This window comes from Sinohyriopsis cumingii, chromosome 10 (assembly GCF_028554795.1).
Source record: "Sinohyriopsis cumingii isolate HCF-2022 chromosome 10, ASM2855479v2, whole genome shotgun sequence".
NCBI lineage: Eukaryota > Metazoa > Mollusca > Bivalvia > Unionida > Unionidae > Sinohyriopsis > Sinohyriopsis cumingii.
This window is the reverse complement of record NC_142970.1, coordinates 58,601,216-58,619,182: the sequence shown is the minus strand read 5'-3', so window position 1 is coordinate 58,619,182 and position 17,967 is coordinate 58,601,216. Positions and strand designations below refer to the sequence as shown.

The 17,967-nt window shown below is 34.1% G+C and overlaps 1 protein-coding gene across 4 annotated transcripts in view; it reads left to right on the top strand.

Moving 5' to 3' along the window:
• Positions 1–17,967, top strand: part of LOC149790206 (epidermal growth factor receptor-like) — a 320,772-nt gene that overhangs the window by 272,009 nt on the left and 30,796 nt on the right. For all 4 annotated transcript variants that reach the window (XR_016423815.1, XM_089972210.1, XM_089972209.1 and 1 more), the window contains exons 17-22: positions 2,753–2,918; positions 6,160–6,273; positions 7,751–8,035; positions 9,129–9,192; positions 12,307–12,398; positions 15,524–15,599. Coding sequence is in view for 3 of the 4 variants with exons in the window: in XM_089972210.1 (XP_089828336.1) it covers positions 2,753–2,918; positions 6,160–6,273; positions 7,751–8,035; positions 9,129–9,192; positions 12,307–12,398; positions 15,524–15,599 (797 nt within the window). In the remaining variant the exon portion in view is untranslated. The remainder of the gene's footprint in view (positions 1–2,752; positions 2,919–6,159; positions 6,274–7,750; positions 8,036–9,128; positions 9,193–12,306; positions 12,399–15,523; positions 15,600–17,967) is intronic.

The window sequence follows — 17,967 nt, the reverse complement described above, 5'->3', positions numbered from 1 at the left end:
CCTTTCCACCGTGTGACAATCAATATAAATCATATGTTAATCTAAAATACCTTCAAAGATGACTTCACGGTGAAGTTCTTGTCAAATGTTGACTTGCTCTTTTTTGAGATGCTGGACTGTCAACTTAGCAGCATGTAAACAGAACACAGATTTCACTTCTGGATCATCACCAAGGCCTTATTACTGACTGTGCACTGTCGCCGAAATACACACATACAACAACACACTGAGCTCAAATTATCAAGAATAAACAGTTACCTTTAAATCACTACCACAAATGCATAAATAAACTCGCCTATCACCACCAAAATGAGAGAGGAAAAAATGTTCTAAAAATATACTAGAACTACATTCGTGGGTACTAAACTGGAAGTATTAATTGTGACGTAATTCCATGTGTGTTTAAGACAAAAGGGAAAATAATCCTCATGAAAAGTGTTAATAATCAGCACAGAAGCATAAAGAGGAATATTCAGAATCTTGGGAATAATAGCTGGAAGGGATACACTTGCATTTATTGGACATCACATGCCAATTGGAGTATTACCCATGGTGGGAGATATAATTGTCATTGTCATGTCAAATGGAAAAAGAATTTCCAAGAATTATGTCAAGTTGGGAGATAGCAACAAGCCATTGAGATCTATAGGGTTTGGAACTAGAGTTTCTGAAACTGTATTAGTGGTAAATAAAGTCTACATGTACTTTACAAACTTTTCAGTTGAACATAATGTTTATTTTTGCTGCATGTTTTGAATATTGAACTTTTAATTACGTTTTCCAGCTTTATAATAGCATTTTTTATTTTAAAAAATTACACCTTACTGACAACAGATTAAACTTACGAAAGTAAATAAACTGCCTTACTGTGATGGACTTATGGTTGTTGGCAGGTCCACTTTGGCAACATGTACACACTGGAAAGAAAGTTTTTAAAATATCAGCTGCTGTTTGCAAACATTCACAAATATAACGAAAACAAATCTTGTTGTATTCTCAAAAATTAACTAGCCAGACAAGATAATACAGACTGGGAAAAAGGAGCCAGCCCAACTGACAATATAATATGGACTAGGACAAGTAGCCAGTCCAACAGACTAGATAATACAGACTAGGAAAAAGTAGCCAGTTTAATAGACAGGATAATACAGACTAGGAAATAGTAGCCAGTCCAACATACTAGATAATGTGGACTAGCAAAAAGTAGCCAGTCCAACAGACTAGATAATACAGACTAGGAAAAAATAGTCAGCTGAAAAGACTAGATAATACAGATTAGGAAAAAGTAAAAGTCCAACAGACAAGATAATATGGACTAGGAAAAGTAGCCAGACCAACAGACTAGATAATACAGACTAGGAAAAAGTAGCCAGCTCAACGATTAGATAATACAGACTAGGAAATAGTAGCCAGTCCAACAGACAGGATAATATATGGACTAGGAAAAAGTAGCCAGTCCAACAGACAGGATAGTATGGACTAGGAAAAGTAGCCAGTCCAACAGACAAGATAATATGGACTAGGAAAAGTAGCCAGTCCAACAGGCAAAACAGTATGGACTAGGAAAAAGTAGCCAGTCCAACAGACAAGATAATATGAACTAGGAAAAAGTAGCCAGCCCAACAGGATAATATGGACTGGGAAAAAGTAGCCAGTCCAACAGACAAGACAATATGGGCTAGGAAAAAGTAGCAAGTCCAACAGACAGGATAATATGGACTGGGAAAAAGTAGCCAGTCCAACAGACAGGATAATATGGACTAGGAAAAAGTAGCCAGTCCAACAGACAAGACAATATGGACTAGGAAAAAGTAGCCAGTCCAACAGACAGGATAGTATGGACTAGGAAAAGTAGCCAGTCCAACAGGCAAAACAATATGGACTAGGAAAAAGTAGCCAGTCCAACAGACAAGATAATATGGACTAGGAAAAAGTAGCCAGCCCAATAGGATAATATGGACTGGGAAAAAGTAGCCAGTCCAACAGACAAGACAGTATGGGCTAGGAAAAAGTAGCCAGTCCAACAGACAGGATAATATGGACTAGGAAAAAGTAGCCAGTCCAACAGACAGGATAATATGGACTAGGAAAAAGTAGCCAGTCCAACAGACAAGACAATATGGACTAGGAAAAAGTAGCCAGTCCAACAGACAGGATAATATGGAATAGGAAAACGTAGCCAGTCCAACAGACAGGATAATATGGAATAGGAAAAGTAGCCAGTCCAACAGACAGGATAATGTGGACTAGGAAAAGTAGCCAGTCCAACAGACAGGATAATGTGGACTAGGAAAAGTAGCCAGTCCAACAGACAGGATAATATGGACTAGGAAAAGTAGCCAGTCCAACAGACAGGCTGATTTTTTAACACAAGGGAGCAGTCATTTTAGTTAGCAGTGAGCTTAAATCATGTAAAATTTCCAAAAGTACAATATGCAAAAGAAATATCATCCACATTACATTAATGTAGCATAGAGGTATGCCAACATTCTCTCCATTGTGCATGTTTTAAATGCGAACTACTTCACCTTACATACGTCACTCTTTCAAAAGTACATATTATCTGGTGAGCGCCCCCTAAACATGACAGTGTACTGTATTTAATCCTCTTATAGACTATGATTATGTTGCTCATGGTCAGTTCACTGCTAAACATGACACTGTACTGTATTTAATCCTTTTATAGACTATGATTATGTTACTCATGGTCAGAGCACTGTTATTCATTCTGCCTAATGCTTTACTTTTACAGAGAGGAGAGGAAGAGAATAATGACAATTGCAATCCCTGTGTGTGGTGGTGTTATTGTCCTCGGTAGTCTACTGGCATTGTTTGGTTACTATTGGCGACAGCGAGAACGAGCCAAGGAGAACACAGTCAAACTTACAGCTAGAATGACTGGATATGGAGAAGCTGAGGTAGAGATATTTTTAACACTTTACATGACAAATTGATCATCATGTCTGAAAACAAACAAAAAATACATTCCAAAAGTCACCCATGTAATTATAAATCATAAATTAAAGGAAATAATGTGGCATACTTTCCCATTCTAGGTAAATGTTTCGATTGTTGCTATGAAGTGGAAACAGCATGTTGATCAAATTTCTGTATTCTTTAATGTGAAATTAAACTTAAATTTTATTTTTGACTTTTCCATTCTTTGTAAAACTAAAGTGCTTAAAGTTTAGTATCTCTTACTTTGACAATATATGCTGTACTGTGTTTAAGACTATAGCCCTTCCTAATTATGCATTTATCACTGATGGAAATTATTAGATTTTTTCTTAAATTATTCGTTCCTTAACCTGAAATTTTAAATGAGTAATATTTAGTTGATGAAAACTTTGTAAAAATCAGTTATAAAGATGTGAATTTTTCCATGTTAAATAATAAAATTTGCTAGCTGTCAGACCATCACTAAACCAGACTTCATTATAGTCGGAAAAACTTTACACTCCAGACAATATTATATAATAGTTCCAATTGTTATGAATGGACTGATTGGATATAAACAGTCACATGATACTGTTATGAATGGACTGATTGGATATAAACAGTCACATGATACTGTTATGAATGGACTGATTGGCTATAAACAGTCACATGATACTGTTATGAGTGGACTGATTGGCTATAAAAGTCACATGATACTGTTATGAATGGACCGATTGGCTATAAACAGTCACATGATACTGTTATGAATGGACCGATTGGCTATAAACAGTCACATGATACTGTTATGAATGGACAGATTGGCTATAAACAGTCACATGATACTGTTATGAATGGACCGATTGGCTATAAACAGTCACATGATACTGTTATGAATGGACCGATAGGCTAAAAACAGTCACATGATACTGATCAAGAATTTTTTTATACATTGGTAAATTTTGCACACTATTTTTGGTTCCCAGTTACCAAGTGAAGCTTTACGTATACCAATGTGTTACACCATAATAATAACATTAAAAGCTCACCCACCCACCTTTGTGATTTCTGAGCAAAATTGGCAACCCTCTGATTATAATTATCGATTAGAAGTTAAAACAATGTAATTGTAGTGATTCCTGTGTTCCAACACTTACCCCTTTCACAAAGAAAGCATATGGCAGGCTTTACAAGCAAATCTTGAGAAATTATTGCATTCTGCTCAAACACATTTCACTGACTGTTATTCAAGGTCACGGTCATGTATCCAGCAAGGGATCTCACTAACCATGAACAGGATTTTGCTTTTGAAAGATCAAATGCGTAGAAAGCAAGAACAACATGTGCTCTAACAATACGTGCCATACGTCAGACAAGTATAATATTAGAACAAAAAGGAATAGCCTGGTTTAGAAACAGTTTTTTATTTATTAAAATAATGATTCAGATAAAAAGTTCTTTATATGACTGGCATGACCCATTGTAACACTCTGCCCTATATTATTATATGCTCATTTTTTTCCCCGTTAACTTTACATTGTCAGAATCATTCAATATTCCCCGATACTGAACGCGCACGACAATACATATATAGCATTCACATGAATAAAGGAACTACTTTCTTTTGTAAACAAACAATGGACTCAGACGCCAGCACTTTTGATTTGTAAACAAATCATGTACACTTGCATAAGAGACTCTTTACGTTGTGGTTGTTTAAATTTGTTTCTGAATGAACTAAAACGTTTTGTGGACTGCAAAAAAACCCCAGCTGTTTTGGCACATTCCGCATTGATACAATGTTTCGGATTTTGGCTAGCTGCATTATATAAATGACGGAAGATTAGGTCCTTACAAATAACATACAAGTGACAAGGCATATACTGTTTTCTTTAGCTGGTGATAAGAATGGCAAAATAAAATATACTTACAGTTTTACATCCTGAATTTCCTCAAGATGTATTTTCTTAATTCTGCAAATCCGAATTACATGAGCCATGTCGTCGGTTTTCAATCTGGATTACACATTTCAAAATTGTGCTGTAATTTCGATGATAAGTGCAATTGCATCCTCCTTATTGCACTCAAAATGAAATAAGAATTAAATTCCATAGCGTCTTTTTGATAATTGCAATTGAAAGACTTCATATTTTTCCCACATTATGATTTCAAACATTCAATGACAGAAACAGACACATTTGCAGACGTAAACATGCTTCTTCCGCGCCATTTCAATCTGATGTATTTCATGTATAATTTGCACAGATGAATCCAGTCCAAAATCACAAACTTTCGTCGAATTGAAACAAAATACCAAAATATATTCATTCCCGATCAAATGGAACAGTTGTTGCAATGCACATTCATTCACAATATGACTGCAAATTTCAATTTTAACTAGACGCCATTTTCTTTCGAAAGTTATGTTGAGCGTACGACTAAGTTCAAATTTATCTGGGCAGAGTTATGTGCACATTAATAATGATGTCATTGTGTAATGACAAATCTGCGCTTGTGTATTTAGTTTGGAATATGGCATTCATTCATTTACATTGTTACTTGTAGTGTATTTTGTTTATATAATTAAACCTTGGGTAGAATAAAAAAAATTGCATATAATAAAAAGGTTACTGCATTTGTATGGGAAAATAGGAACTCGTTTTGTTGGTAGGATATATTGCACTCACAAGTTCGTGCTGTATTCCATCCAAAAAACTCGTTCATATTTTCTCATACAAATGCAGTAACCTATAATTACTGTATAAAGAATTGACGCCATTTGGCTGGTGAAGACCAAGCTATATATTCAGTTGCAGTGAAGAGACTAATGAAAGAAAACCTTGAGCTACCTAAAAGTTAATGTTTTGTTGATGAAATTTGCTGATGTTATGACAGAAAGAAAGTAAATTGGAATTTTAAGGATTAAATGATCATTGTTGGATATTTCTCAGTGTGTAAATTTTACCTAATGACTCGCGGAGTTAACATAAAGGGAGTGGGAATGTTGCATAAATAATGCTTGAATGATACCTTGGTTAGTGGAGTCTGGAGGTTCATAAATTTTAATTTACTTTCAATTGGAAAAACCAGAAATTTGTAACCGGACAAGCTGTCTAGGACTCCTGTTTCAACTTAGTAAATAGAAAACTTGATCAACATAATGACTTTCATTGGCATGGCCAAAGCTTTGCACATAATCCCTAGAATGTTATGTCTTATTTCCAGCCACTTACACCAACAGATGCAAAACCAGATCTGTCCATCTTGAAACTGATCAAGGAGTCAGATTTGCGTAGAGGTGGAATTATTGGTTCTGGAGCATTTGGGACTGTGTACAAGGTAAGAATTATTATTATTATTATAATTATCATTATTATTATTATTATTATTATTATTATTATTATTCATAGACTTCATTGTATTTCCTAAAATAACACAGTTATGGTATTGGATTCTATTGTTGTGATTAAATTATAGTTTTGAAATTTCTTAACAGTGTTTACATCTAATATATTGTCTCCCAGTGAATTGATTGAAATTTTTTGTCATTGTTTACATCTAATATTTTCCCTGCCAGTGAATTAATTTTTGCATTTGTCTTGCTAAATGTCACTACATAAGACAACAAACTTAGAATGATTTTCCTGTAAACTTATTTGCTGTACAGCAGTTGGCAGATTGGTTTCCTCTAAACTTATTTGCTGTACAATAGTTGGCAGCCTATTGGTTTCCTGTAAACTTATTTGCTGTATAATAGTTGGCAGTCTACAGGTTTCCTGTAAACTTATTTGCTGCATAGTAGTTGGCAGACTACAGGTTTCCCGTAAACTTATTTGCTGTACAATAGTTGGCAGACTACAGGTTTCCTGTAAACTTAATTGCTCTACAGCAGTTGGCAGATAAAAGGTTTCATTAGTAATTAAGTCAGCTTTAAAGTTAATCTAATATTCATTGTAAATCTCATGCATCTTTTGGGATCGGACCACTGATTGATTGCCTGTTTAGCATAATGTTGATATATATATATATATATATATATATATATATATATATATATATATATATATATATATATATAACAAACACACATAATTTCTGTATTAGATTGGCATACAAAACATACATGCTTCCTTTAACTAGAGCTAGAGACAGTCATTCCTTTGCATTCATTTGGGCTTCATGGTGTTATAAGAAGGGGACACCTAGGTTTGCACCCAACAGCATGACTTGATGCTATCTTGTTAGTAGGAAACCAGTGTATCCCCTTTGGGTGCAAGACTGAGAGTCAGAAGTCTCCTTGGGCATCAGACTGAGTAAAAAACAAATTTTGGTATCAAAGCCGGGGGTCAAATAAAAAATTTGGGGGTCTCTGAAGTGCAAATTAGGGTAAAGGGAAAGACTGGAAACTAATTACAGGACATCATCATGAGAGTAAGTATTTTGTTGTCCACTATAGGACAGAGATTGAGACAATTCTGAATACCCAAAGACTGGTTTAGACAGGTTCAGAATGCCAAATGAAGATGCAGATTACTTTGGGACTGGTTTAGACAAATGTAGATTACTTGGGGACTGGTTTAGACAGGTTCAGAATAATTATGCAGGGACTGCCTTTATCATATTCAAATTACTCCAGGGACTAATTCAGAGAGATTCAGAAAGCTTGAAACTGGTTTAGGCAGGATCACAATTTCTGAGGACTGGTTTTTGTAGGTAAAGAAAACTTGGAAATTGGTCAGATGGTTTTGACTTGCTTTACCGTACATGTTATGCCATTTCAAATGAAATCATAATATTTCTTTTCACTTTTTTCCAGGGCTTTTGGATTCCTGAGGGTGAGAATGTTAAAATTCCAGTTGCGATTAAAGTACTACAAGAAGGAAGCTCTCCAAATCATAACAAAGAACTTTTGGAAGAGGCCCGAGTAATGACATCAGTTGATCACCCTTGTTGTATCAGAATCTTGGCTGTATGCATGGCATCCCAAATGATGCTGATCACTCAGTTGATGCCGCTTGGCTGCCTTCTTGATTACATCAGAAAACACAAGGATAACACGGGCTCAAAAAGTCTTCTTAATTGGTGTACACAGATTGCCAGGGTAAGAACATTGTTGTTTTGTGTGTGTGTGTGTGTGTGTGTGTGTGTGTGTGTGTGTTTATGAGGTTTCATTTTAAAGACCACTCCTCTGGCCTAGTAGTTAGAGCGGCCACCATGGATGTGGGAGGTTGCGGGTTCAAACTCAGGTCGAGTCATAACAGAGACCTATAAAAATGGTACTAACAGCTGCCTCACTACGTGCTCAACATGAAGAGTTAGAACTCGTCAGCCTGATGTCAGGATAATGTGACTGGGTGGGACATCACTATAAACTGTCACACTGCAGACATCTTTGCAATTTGACTGAAAATCTTTTAAAAAGCTATGTTAAAAATCCAACTGACACTCGCACACGCATTTTTAGGAACCCAGTCTTTCCCGTGTGACTCATATTGCTAACCAAAAATCAACAACAAAATCAGTACTCAAAATGAGTGTCTGGTGTGTACTTTCCAATCACACTGGAGTTGCTGTGTTTGATAGACATCTTTTGAATTACTTGTTATCTGTTTTCTTAATTTTTCTTAATAAATACTATTTATTTGAGAATTGAAATCACTAATATGCATGCAATAGCATTGTTTTAATGTCTTTTAATTACAGTGATAAAATTGTCATAGACTGGTCATGTGATTACAGTAATGAATTGTCATGTGACTGTCAAATAAAAAGAAATAAATAACGATAATTCCATGTTCTTTATTCTTATTTCTCATAAGAGTTGTAAAACTTTTAAGTCAAAATTAAAAGCTCAGTGTGCTGCACTCTGCTTTCAGTTTTGCTTGAGTTTACAGTTTTTAGGTCACAGTTGATTTCTACACTGGGACTGAGTAAATGCAATCAGTTTATTCCATTGTTTTGAAGTTATTGCATGAGTTATGTAAGTGATACTCTAATACAGTTTTTTTCATACCGTTTTTTGTAGATCACTTGAACATTACCTACGGTCATCGATTTTTCCTAATGTTAATTGTGCTGTTAGCTACTTATTGTAAAGTGCTATATATATATAAAGAACTTAACAATATTTAACATATTTTATTCTACAAATAAAGCACACAACTCATATTTTAATATGTATACATATTTTTTAGGGAATGACGTATCTGGAAGAACGTGGCATAGTACACCGAGATTTAGCGGCTAGAAATGTCCTTGGTAAGTCAGAATTTGCACAAGTTATGCCATTAGCTTTTTTAAAAATGTTTTGAATACTATGACCCTGCTATATCTGTGGAGTATGCATATTGTGTTGCCGATGTCTGTGCATTCTGTCTTGACATATCTATGTAGTATGCATATAGTGTTGCCGGTGTCTGTGCATTCTGTCTTGACATATCTGTGTAGTATGCATATAGAGTGTCCAATGTGTGCATTCTGTCCTGACATATCTATGTAGTATGCATATAGTGTTGCCGATGTCTGTGCATTCTGTCTTGACATATCTGTGTAGTATGCATATAGAGTGCCCAATGTGTGCATTCTGTCCTGATATATCTATGTAGTATGCATATAGTGTTGCTGATGTCTGTGCATTCTGTCCTGCCATATCTCTGTATTAGGCATATAGTGTTGCCAAAGTCTGTGCGTTCTGTCCTGACATATCTATGTAGTATGCATATAGTTTTGCTGATGTCTGTGCATTCTGTCCTGACATATCTGTGTAGTATGCATACAGTGTTGAAATGTCTGTGCATTCTGTCCTGACATGTCTGTAGTATGCATATAGTGTTTCCAATGTCTGTGCATTCTGTCTTGACATATCTGTGTAGTGTGCATATAGTGTTGCCAATGTGCTTTCTGTCTTGACATATCTATGGAGTAGGCATATAGTGTTGCCAATGCCTGTGCATTCTATCCTGACATATCTATGGAGTAGGCATGTTGCCCACAGTAGTTCATCATGTCCTGACCTTTTATGTCCCATCTTGTCAGAATTTAATTTCAGCTCAACTTTTGACAGGCTGTTTTGAATTTAAAATAAATTTACTATGGGACTGTACATAAAGAAAACCTAGACCAGATTTGATTGTCGCCATTTTCCCTCAAAATTTATGAAAATATGCCCTCTGTTTGCTTTGAAACATTGCTGTCAGAATGATTTGAAAGACTTAAGAGTCTGAAACTTCCTTACGAGGCTGTCCATTAGGAAGATGTAGGTCTAGTTTGATTCTCACTGTTCTTGGCTCCTGTTTGCCTCCAAGTTTATTCTCAACAACCTTTGAAGGACGCAATGGCTTGAAACCAAATTTTGTACAAGGTTTTATAGTCAGAAGGCCTAAGTCTAGTTTGATTTCTACTGTTTTCTGGCAAATATGTATAGAGTTATATCCCTTGTTTGACTTCGGCATTTGCTGTTTAATTGGAGGGGGCATCCATGATGTATGACACATTTGAAGTTGAATTAAAATAAATTGGAAGGGTAATCCATGGTGTATGACACATTTGAAGTTGAATTAAAATAAATTGGAAGAGTAATCCATGGTGTATGACACATTTGAAGTTGAATTAAAATAAATTGGAAGGGTAATCCATGGTGTATGATGCATTTGAAGTTGAATTAAAATAAATTGGAAGGGTAATCCATGGTGTATGACACATTTGAAGTTGAATTTTAAAAAATTGGAAGGGTAATCCATGGTGTATGACACATTTGAAGTTAAATTACAATGAAGTCTTTAAGAAGCATATTTTCTCCTCGATGTTTTTATAATCACATCAGATTCATTACTGTACTAAGAGTACAAAACTTGATTTAGTTTTGCTGTGTACAGTGTACCTCTGTTTACAGTCTATCTGTGTGTACAGTCTACTTATATGTACAATCTAACTCTATTCAGTCTTTCTACATATGCATTGTAACTATAAAAAGTCTGTCTTTATATATAGTTGTACAAACTATATATGTACAGTCTGTCTTTATACAGTCAAACTATGTTATAAAATGTTATACAGTCTTGCCTACACCCTATCTCTATACAGCTTATTTTTGTACAGTCAGTCTGTGTTATATAATATTATACAGTCTTGTATACACACTGCCTTGATACAGCCTATCTCTATACAGTCAGTGTTATGTAATATTCAGCCTTGTATACACTGTCCCTGTACAGCCTATCTTTATACAGTCAGTCTATGTTATATAATATTATACAGCCTTGTATACATTCTGTCTCTATATAGCCTATCTTTATAGTCAATCTAATATAATATAATATTATACAGTCTTGTATACACTGTCTCTATATGCAGCCTATCTGTATATAGTCAGTCTGTCTTTAAGTTATATAATATTATACAGATTTGTATACGCTGTCTCTATACAGCCTATCTTTATACAGTCTATGTTATAAAAATAGTATAGTCTTGTATACACTGTCTCTATACAGCCTATCTTTATGCAGACAATCTATGTTATATAATATAGTTGTGTATACACTGTCTCTATACAGCCTATCTTTTTACAGTGTCTCTATATAGAGTCTTATAAACAGTTTGTTTCTATATGCATCATATCTCTGTATGATTAATGTATATGTACAGTCTATATAGTCTGTCTATGTAACCAGTCTATCTCTCAACAGTTTATCTGTAGTCTGTCTCTCTACAGTCTGTACAGTGTATCAGTCAAGAGATTATGTAGCCTGTCTCCATTATACAGTCAATTCTCTGTACAGACTGTCTCACCATACATTCTATCAGTTGAGAGATTCCAACAGTTTTCTATGGTAGGCTGAACTTAAATAGTATTACATCAGTAGTAATCAACCATTCCATCTCCAACTGATAAATATTGTAATCACAACTATAGTAATCACCTATCCAGTCATCAGATGTTACAAAACAGTAATTACAACTAAGTAATCACCTATCCAATCATCAAATGTTACAAAACAGTAATTACAACTATAGTAATCACCTATCCAGTCATCAAATGTTACAAAACAGTAATTACAACTATAGTAATCACCTACCCATTCTTCAGCTGATAAATACTGTAATCAGTAATTGAGTCTACATTTGGTAAATACAGGAAATACGACTATGTGCAATCATTATATAATAGCTTCATTAGCTTGTTTTACCTAGCATGCATATATATATATATATATATATATATATATATATATATATATATATATATATATATATATATATATATATATATATATATATATATATATATATATATATATATATATATATATATATATATATATATATATATATATATATATATATATATATATATATATTCATTCATTCATTCAGTTCAAAGTGCCAGTCAGGTGAAGATTACAGATTTTGGACTGGCCAAGCTACTTGACTATAATGAAGAAGAGTACCATGCAGCTGGTGGGAAGGTCAGTAGTATTCAGTACTCCTTATTGTCCACTGTGGGAAGCTTAAATAATATTCAGTTGTCTTTAATTGTCCACTGTGGGAAGGTCAGCAGTGTTCATTACTCTTTAATTTTCCACTATGGGGATATCATCAGTATTTAGTACTCTTTTATTGTCCACTGGGAAAGGTCAGCAGCATTCAGTACTCTTTAATTGTCCACTGTGGGGTGGTCAGCAGTGTTCAGTACTCCATAACTGTCCACTGTGTGTAGTTAATCTCTGTTTAGTACTCTTTAATTGTCCCATCTGGCAAGGTTAGCAGTGTTCAGTACTACATAACTGTCCACTGTGGGAAGGTCAGCATTGTTTAGTACTCTTTAATTGTCCACTGTGGGAAGGTGATCAGTGTTCAGTGCTCTGAAAATGTCCACTCTGGCTAGTATAAAGAAAGAGAGAGAGAGCAAGAAATGGCTATTCCATTTTCGACATAGTGCTCATTGTGTGTTTTTTTAAACAAATTTTAGGGAGACAGTAGTTTGTTGTTAAGGCATCAGACTTGTCAATCCAGGGTCCAGGTCTTTCCTGGTTTGCTGCCTTGGTGTGATCTTGGGAAGGCACTTAAGTTTCCACTTCCTTGGATTGATGCAGCAAAGACAATGATAAATGTGCAGTGGAAACTATACCCCCCAATGCCACCCTCACTTCAAAATCAATAGTTTAGAGAGGTATAAATTATGGTTCAATGGGCCCTGAGTGGTCTAAAGTGCTCTCCCCGTTACAGATCACTGCCATCTCACCTCCATCTGTGTGGGTTCAATTCTAGGATTTGGCCAATGTGGGTATGTGGGAAAGCTTGCCAGTAGCTTCTTGTGGGTCAGTGGTTCTTTCCGGGGTTTTCCCATGTTCTTCCTCCACTATTAATACTGGCCGCTATGCATAGCCTATCGTGTGCTGAAAAATGACATTAAACCCCACAACAACAACAACAGTTATGGTTCAGTGAGTTTGTAATGGTCAGTGAGTTTCATTGAAATAAAGATAACAGTTGTGATACCTTTTCAAAAGTAGTTTATACTTATTTGTCTTTGTTCCAGGAGATTAGGTTCACTCTTGGTATTCACGTTCTACCATTTATTGTTATTAGGCCTTTTCCAAAACAAATGGTTTGTAAAGAGAATGAGAAACCAAAGGGTTTAGAGAGAGAGAGAGAGAGATTAGTATTTCATTCTTCCTTTTAAAATGAATTAAGGATATAAGATTTTGGATAAGTGATTAATAGGTTTTTATGGACGCATCATTTTTCTAAAATTTCTTGTTATTGTACTTTTTTCTTAAATGTTTTATCTCAAATCTTGCACAGTGAAACCTGTCAAATCCAATTGTTTACACAGTAAACCTGTCAAATCCAATGGTTTATACAGTAAACCTGTCAGATCCAATGGTTTACACAGTAAACCTGTCAAATCCAATGGTTTACACAGTGAACCTGTTAAATCCAATGGTTTACACAGTAAACCTGTCAAATCCAATGGTTTACACAATGAAACCTAACAAATCCAATTGTTTACACAGTGAACCTGTCAAATCCAGTGATTTACACAGTGAAAGAAGTCATATCTAATGGTTGACAGTGAAACCTGTCAAATCCAATGGTTTACAGTGAAACCTGTCAAATCCAATGGTTTACACAGTGAAAACTGTCAAATCCAAATACATTTGCCACAATGATTCCTTTGAGTATTTCACATCTGTCAGTTCATTAATTTGTATTTCAAAAAGGAATGAAAATTGATAAAATTTAGATTATCTGATCCTTGTGTTGTCTAATCCCATTGATCTGACAACTCAGCATATTGGATGTTGATGGTTTTAGTACCAATGGATTAAATTACACTGAATAATGGTCATTTTAATATCAATAGATTAAATTACATTGGATAATGGTTATTTTATTATTAATGGATTAAATTACATTGGATAATGGTCATTTTAGTACCAATGGATTAAATTACATTGGATAATGGTCATTTTAATATTAATGGATTAAATTACATTGGATAATGGTCATTTTAGTACCAATGGATTAAATTACATTGGATGGTGATGGTTGTATTACCAATGTATTAAATTACATTGGATGGTGATGGTTTTAGTACCAGTGGATTAAATTACATTGGATGGTGATGGTTGTATTACCAATGTATTAAATTACATTGGATGGTGATGGTTTTAGTACCAGTGGATTAAATTACATTGGATGGTGATGGTTGTATTACCAATGTATTAAATTACATTAGATGGTGATGGTTTTAGTACCAGTGGATTAAATTACATTGGATGGTGATGGTTTTAGTACCAATGGATTAAATTACATTGGATAATGGTCATTTTAGTACCAGTGGGTTAAATTACATTGGATGGTGATGGTTGTATTACCAATGTATTAAATTACATTAGATGGTGATGGTTTTAGTACCAGTGGATTAAATTACATTGGATGGTGATGGTTTTAGTACCAATGGATTAAATTACATTGGATAATGGTCATTTTAGTACCAGTGGGTTAAATTACATTGGATGGTGATGATTTTAGTACCAGTGGAATAAATTACATTGGATAATGATGATTTTAGTACCAATGAATTAAATTACATTGAATGGTGATGATTTTAGTACCAGTGGATTAAATTACATTGGATAATGATGATTTTAGTACCAATGAATTAAATTATATTGGATAATGATGATTTTAGTACAAATTTATTAAATTACATTGGAATATGATGATATTAGTACCAATGGATTAAAATACATTGGATATTTATGATGTTAGTACCAATGGATTAAAATACATTAGATATTGATGATTTTCATACAAATGGATTTTATTACATTGGATAATGGTGATTTTTGTACCAGTGGATTAAATTAAATTGGTTAATGGTGATTTCAGTACATATGGATTCAATTTATAATTGACTTTTAAGAAATAATTGTAATGTTGTCACTGTGTAATAAGACTGTCCTCAACATGTCATTTGAACAGTTCATGTAACTAACAGTCCTTTGAACAGTTCATGTAACTAACAGTCCTTTGAACAGTTCACATAACTAATGATGTAATTGAAAACTATTTGTTTCTTCAGATGCCAATAAAATGGTTGGCCCTGGAATGCATTCAGCACAGAATCTTTACACACAAGAGTGATGTTTGGAGTTTTGGTAAGTTGCCTACTTTCAGTATTAAATTACCTGCCATCAGGACCACTTTGGTGGCCTAGTGGTTAGAGCGTCCACCTCAGATGCGGGAGGTTGTGTGTTCGATCCCCGGTCGAGTCATACCAAAGACTTACAAAAATAGTACTAACAGCTGCCTCGCTTGGCGCTCAGCATTAAGAGGTTAGTGTTAGGACTGATCGGCCTGTTGTCAGGATAATGTGACTGGGTGGGACATCATGCTACATGTCTGCGGCATGATGCCTCAGTGTTACACGTCACTATAAACTGCCATATTGCAGACATCATAGTGATATAACTGAAAAATTGTTGAAGCTGCATTAAAAATCCAAATCACACACACACACACACACACACATACACACACACACCTGCCATCAGTATTAAATTGACTACTGTCAATATTAAATTAGCTGCCATCACTATTCATTTGACTACTGTCAGTATTAAATTACCTGCCATCACTATATTAAATTGACTACTGTCAGTATTAAATTACCAGCCAGCACTATTAAATTGACTAATGTCAATATTAAATTAGCTGCCTTCACTATTAAATTGACTAATGTCAATATTAAATTAGCTGCCATCACTATTCGTTTGACTACTGTCAGTATTAAATTACCTGCCATCACTATATTAAATTGACTACTGTCAGTATTAAATTACTGGCCAGCACTGTAAAATTGAATAATGTCAATATTAAGATAGCTGCCATCAGTATTAAATTGACTACTGTCAATAATAAATTAGCTGCCATCACTATTCATTTGACTACAGTCAATATTAAATTACCTGCCATTACTATATTAAATTGACTATTGTCAATAATATGCAACTCCTTTGAATTTGAAGTTTGTTCTGGCAAGAAATACTAACTTGTTGTTGCTGATAACTTTCATGATATTTTTAAAATTGTTTTAGTGTGTAAACTGTGGATACATTTATAAAAAAAACCCACAGAATCTTAAATCCCTTGGCGGTTTATTTTCCATGCAGCGTTATCAGTTTTGAAATCTGTTGTCTTTCAAAAGTTTTTAAGATTCTGAGGATCAACATTGCCGAAGTAGAAACAGACATGATTAATATATTACATTTTTTGTACTTACAGCTTTAAAATCAATTTATGGCACCATTGTGAAAATCAATTTATGGCACCATTTTTAAAATCAGTTTATGGCACCATTTTTAAAATCTATTTATGGCACCATTTTTAAAATCAGTTTATGGCACCATTTTTAAAATAAATTTATGGTATTATTTATGGCGTTATTTCTGAAATTAATTATGGCATTTCTAAAATGAATTTATGGCATGTTTAAAATCAGCTTATGGCTTCATTTTTAAAATCATTTTATGGTATTATTTATAAAATCAATTTATGGCATTTTTAAAATCAATTTATGGCATTATTTTTAAAATCAGTTTATGGCACCATTTTTAAAATAAATTTATAGTATTATTTATGGCATTATTTCTAAAATCAATTTATGGCATTATTTCTCAAATTAATTATGGCATTTCTAAAATGAATTTATGCATGTTTAAAATCAGTTTGTGGCATCATTTTTTAAAATCAATTTATGGCTTCATTTTTAAAATCAATTTATGGTATTATTTATAAAATCAGTTTATGGCTTCATTTTTAAAATCAATTTATGACATTATTTTTAAAATCAATTTAAGGCATTATTTTTTAAAATCAATGTCTTGTTAAGTTTTGGGAAGAACTGATGTACAGTCTTGCAAGGTAAGGTCTAACAGAGCATTGTTCTTTTTATACATGTATATGTGTATGTATATATAGGGTCTATTGCAACATCAGCACACTCTTGCTTTTATAAAGAAGATAAAAGCTGAAAGTAAATTGTTTTTTATACCAAAAAACCTCGTAACAAGTTAAAAACCTTCTCAGCATGAATGTCATGACAAAACATATCCCTGGCAAAAAAAGATGTCATCACAGAACATATCATTACTAGTCAGAAAAGTTGTCATTACAGAACACACCTTGGTCTGAAAGGTTGTCATCACAGAACATACCTTGGTCTGAAAGATTGTTATCACAGAACATACCTTGGTATGAAAGGTTGTCATTACAGAAAACATGTCTGGTCAAAAAGAAGGTCATAATAGAAAATATCCCTGGTCAGAAAGGAGGTCATCACAGAACATGTCCCAGGTCAGAAAGAAGGTCATCACATAACATATCCTTGGTCAGAAAGTTGTCACCACAGAACATACTCCAGGTCAGAAAGGTTGTCATCACAGAACATATCCCTGGTTAGAAAAGGTGTCATCATGGAGCATATCTTTGGTCTGAAAAGTTGTCATCACACAACATATCTCTCTT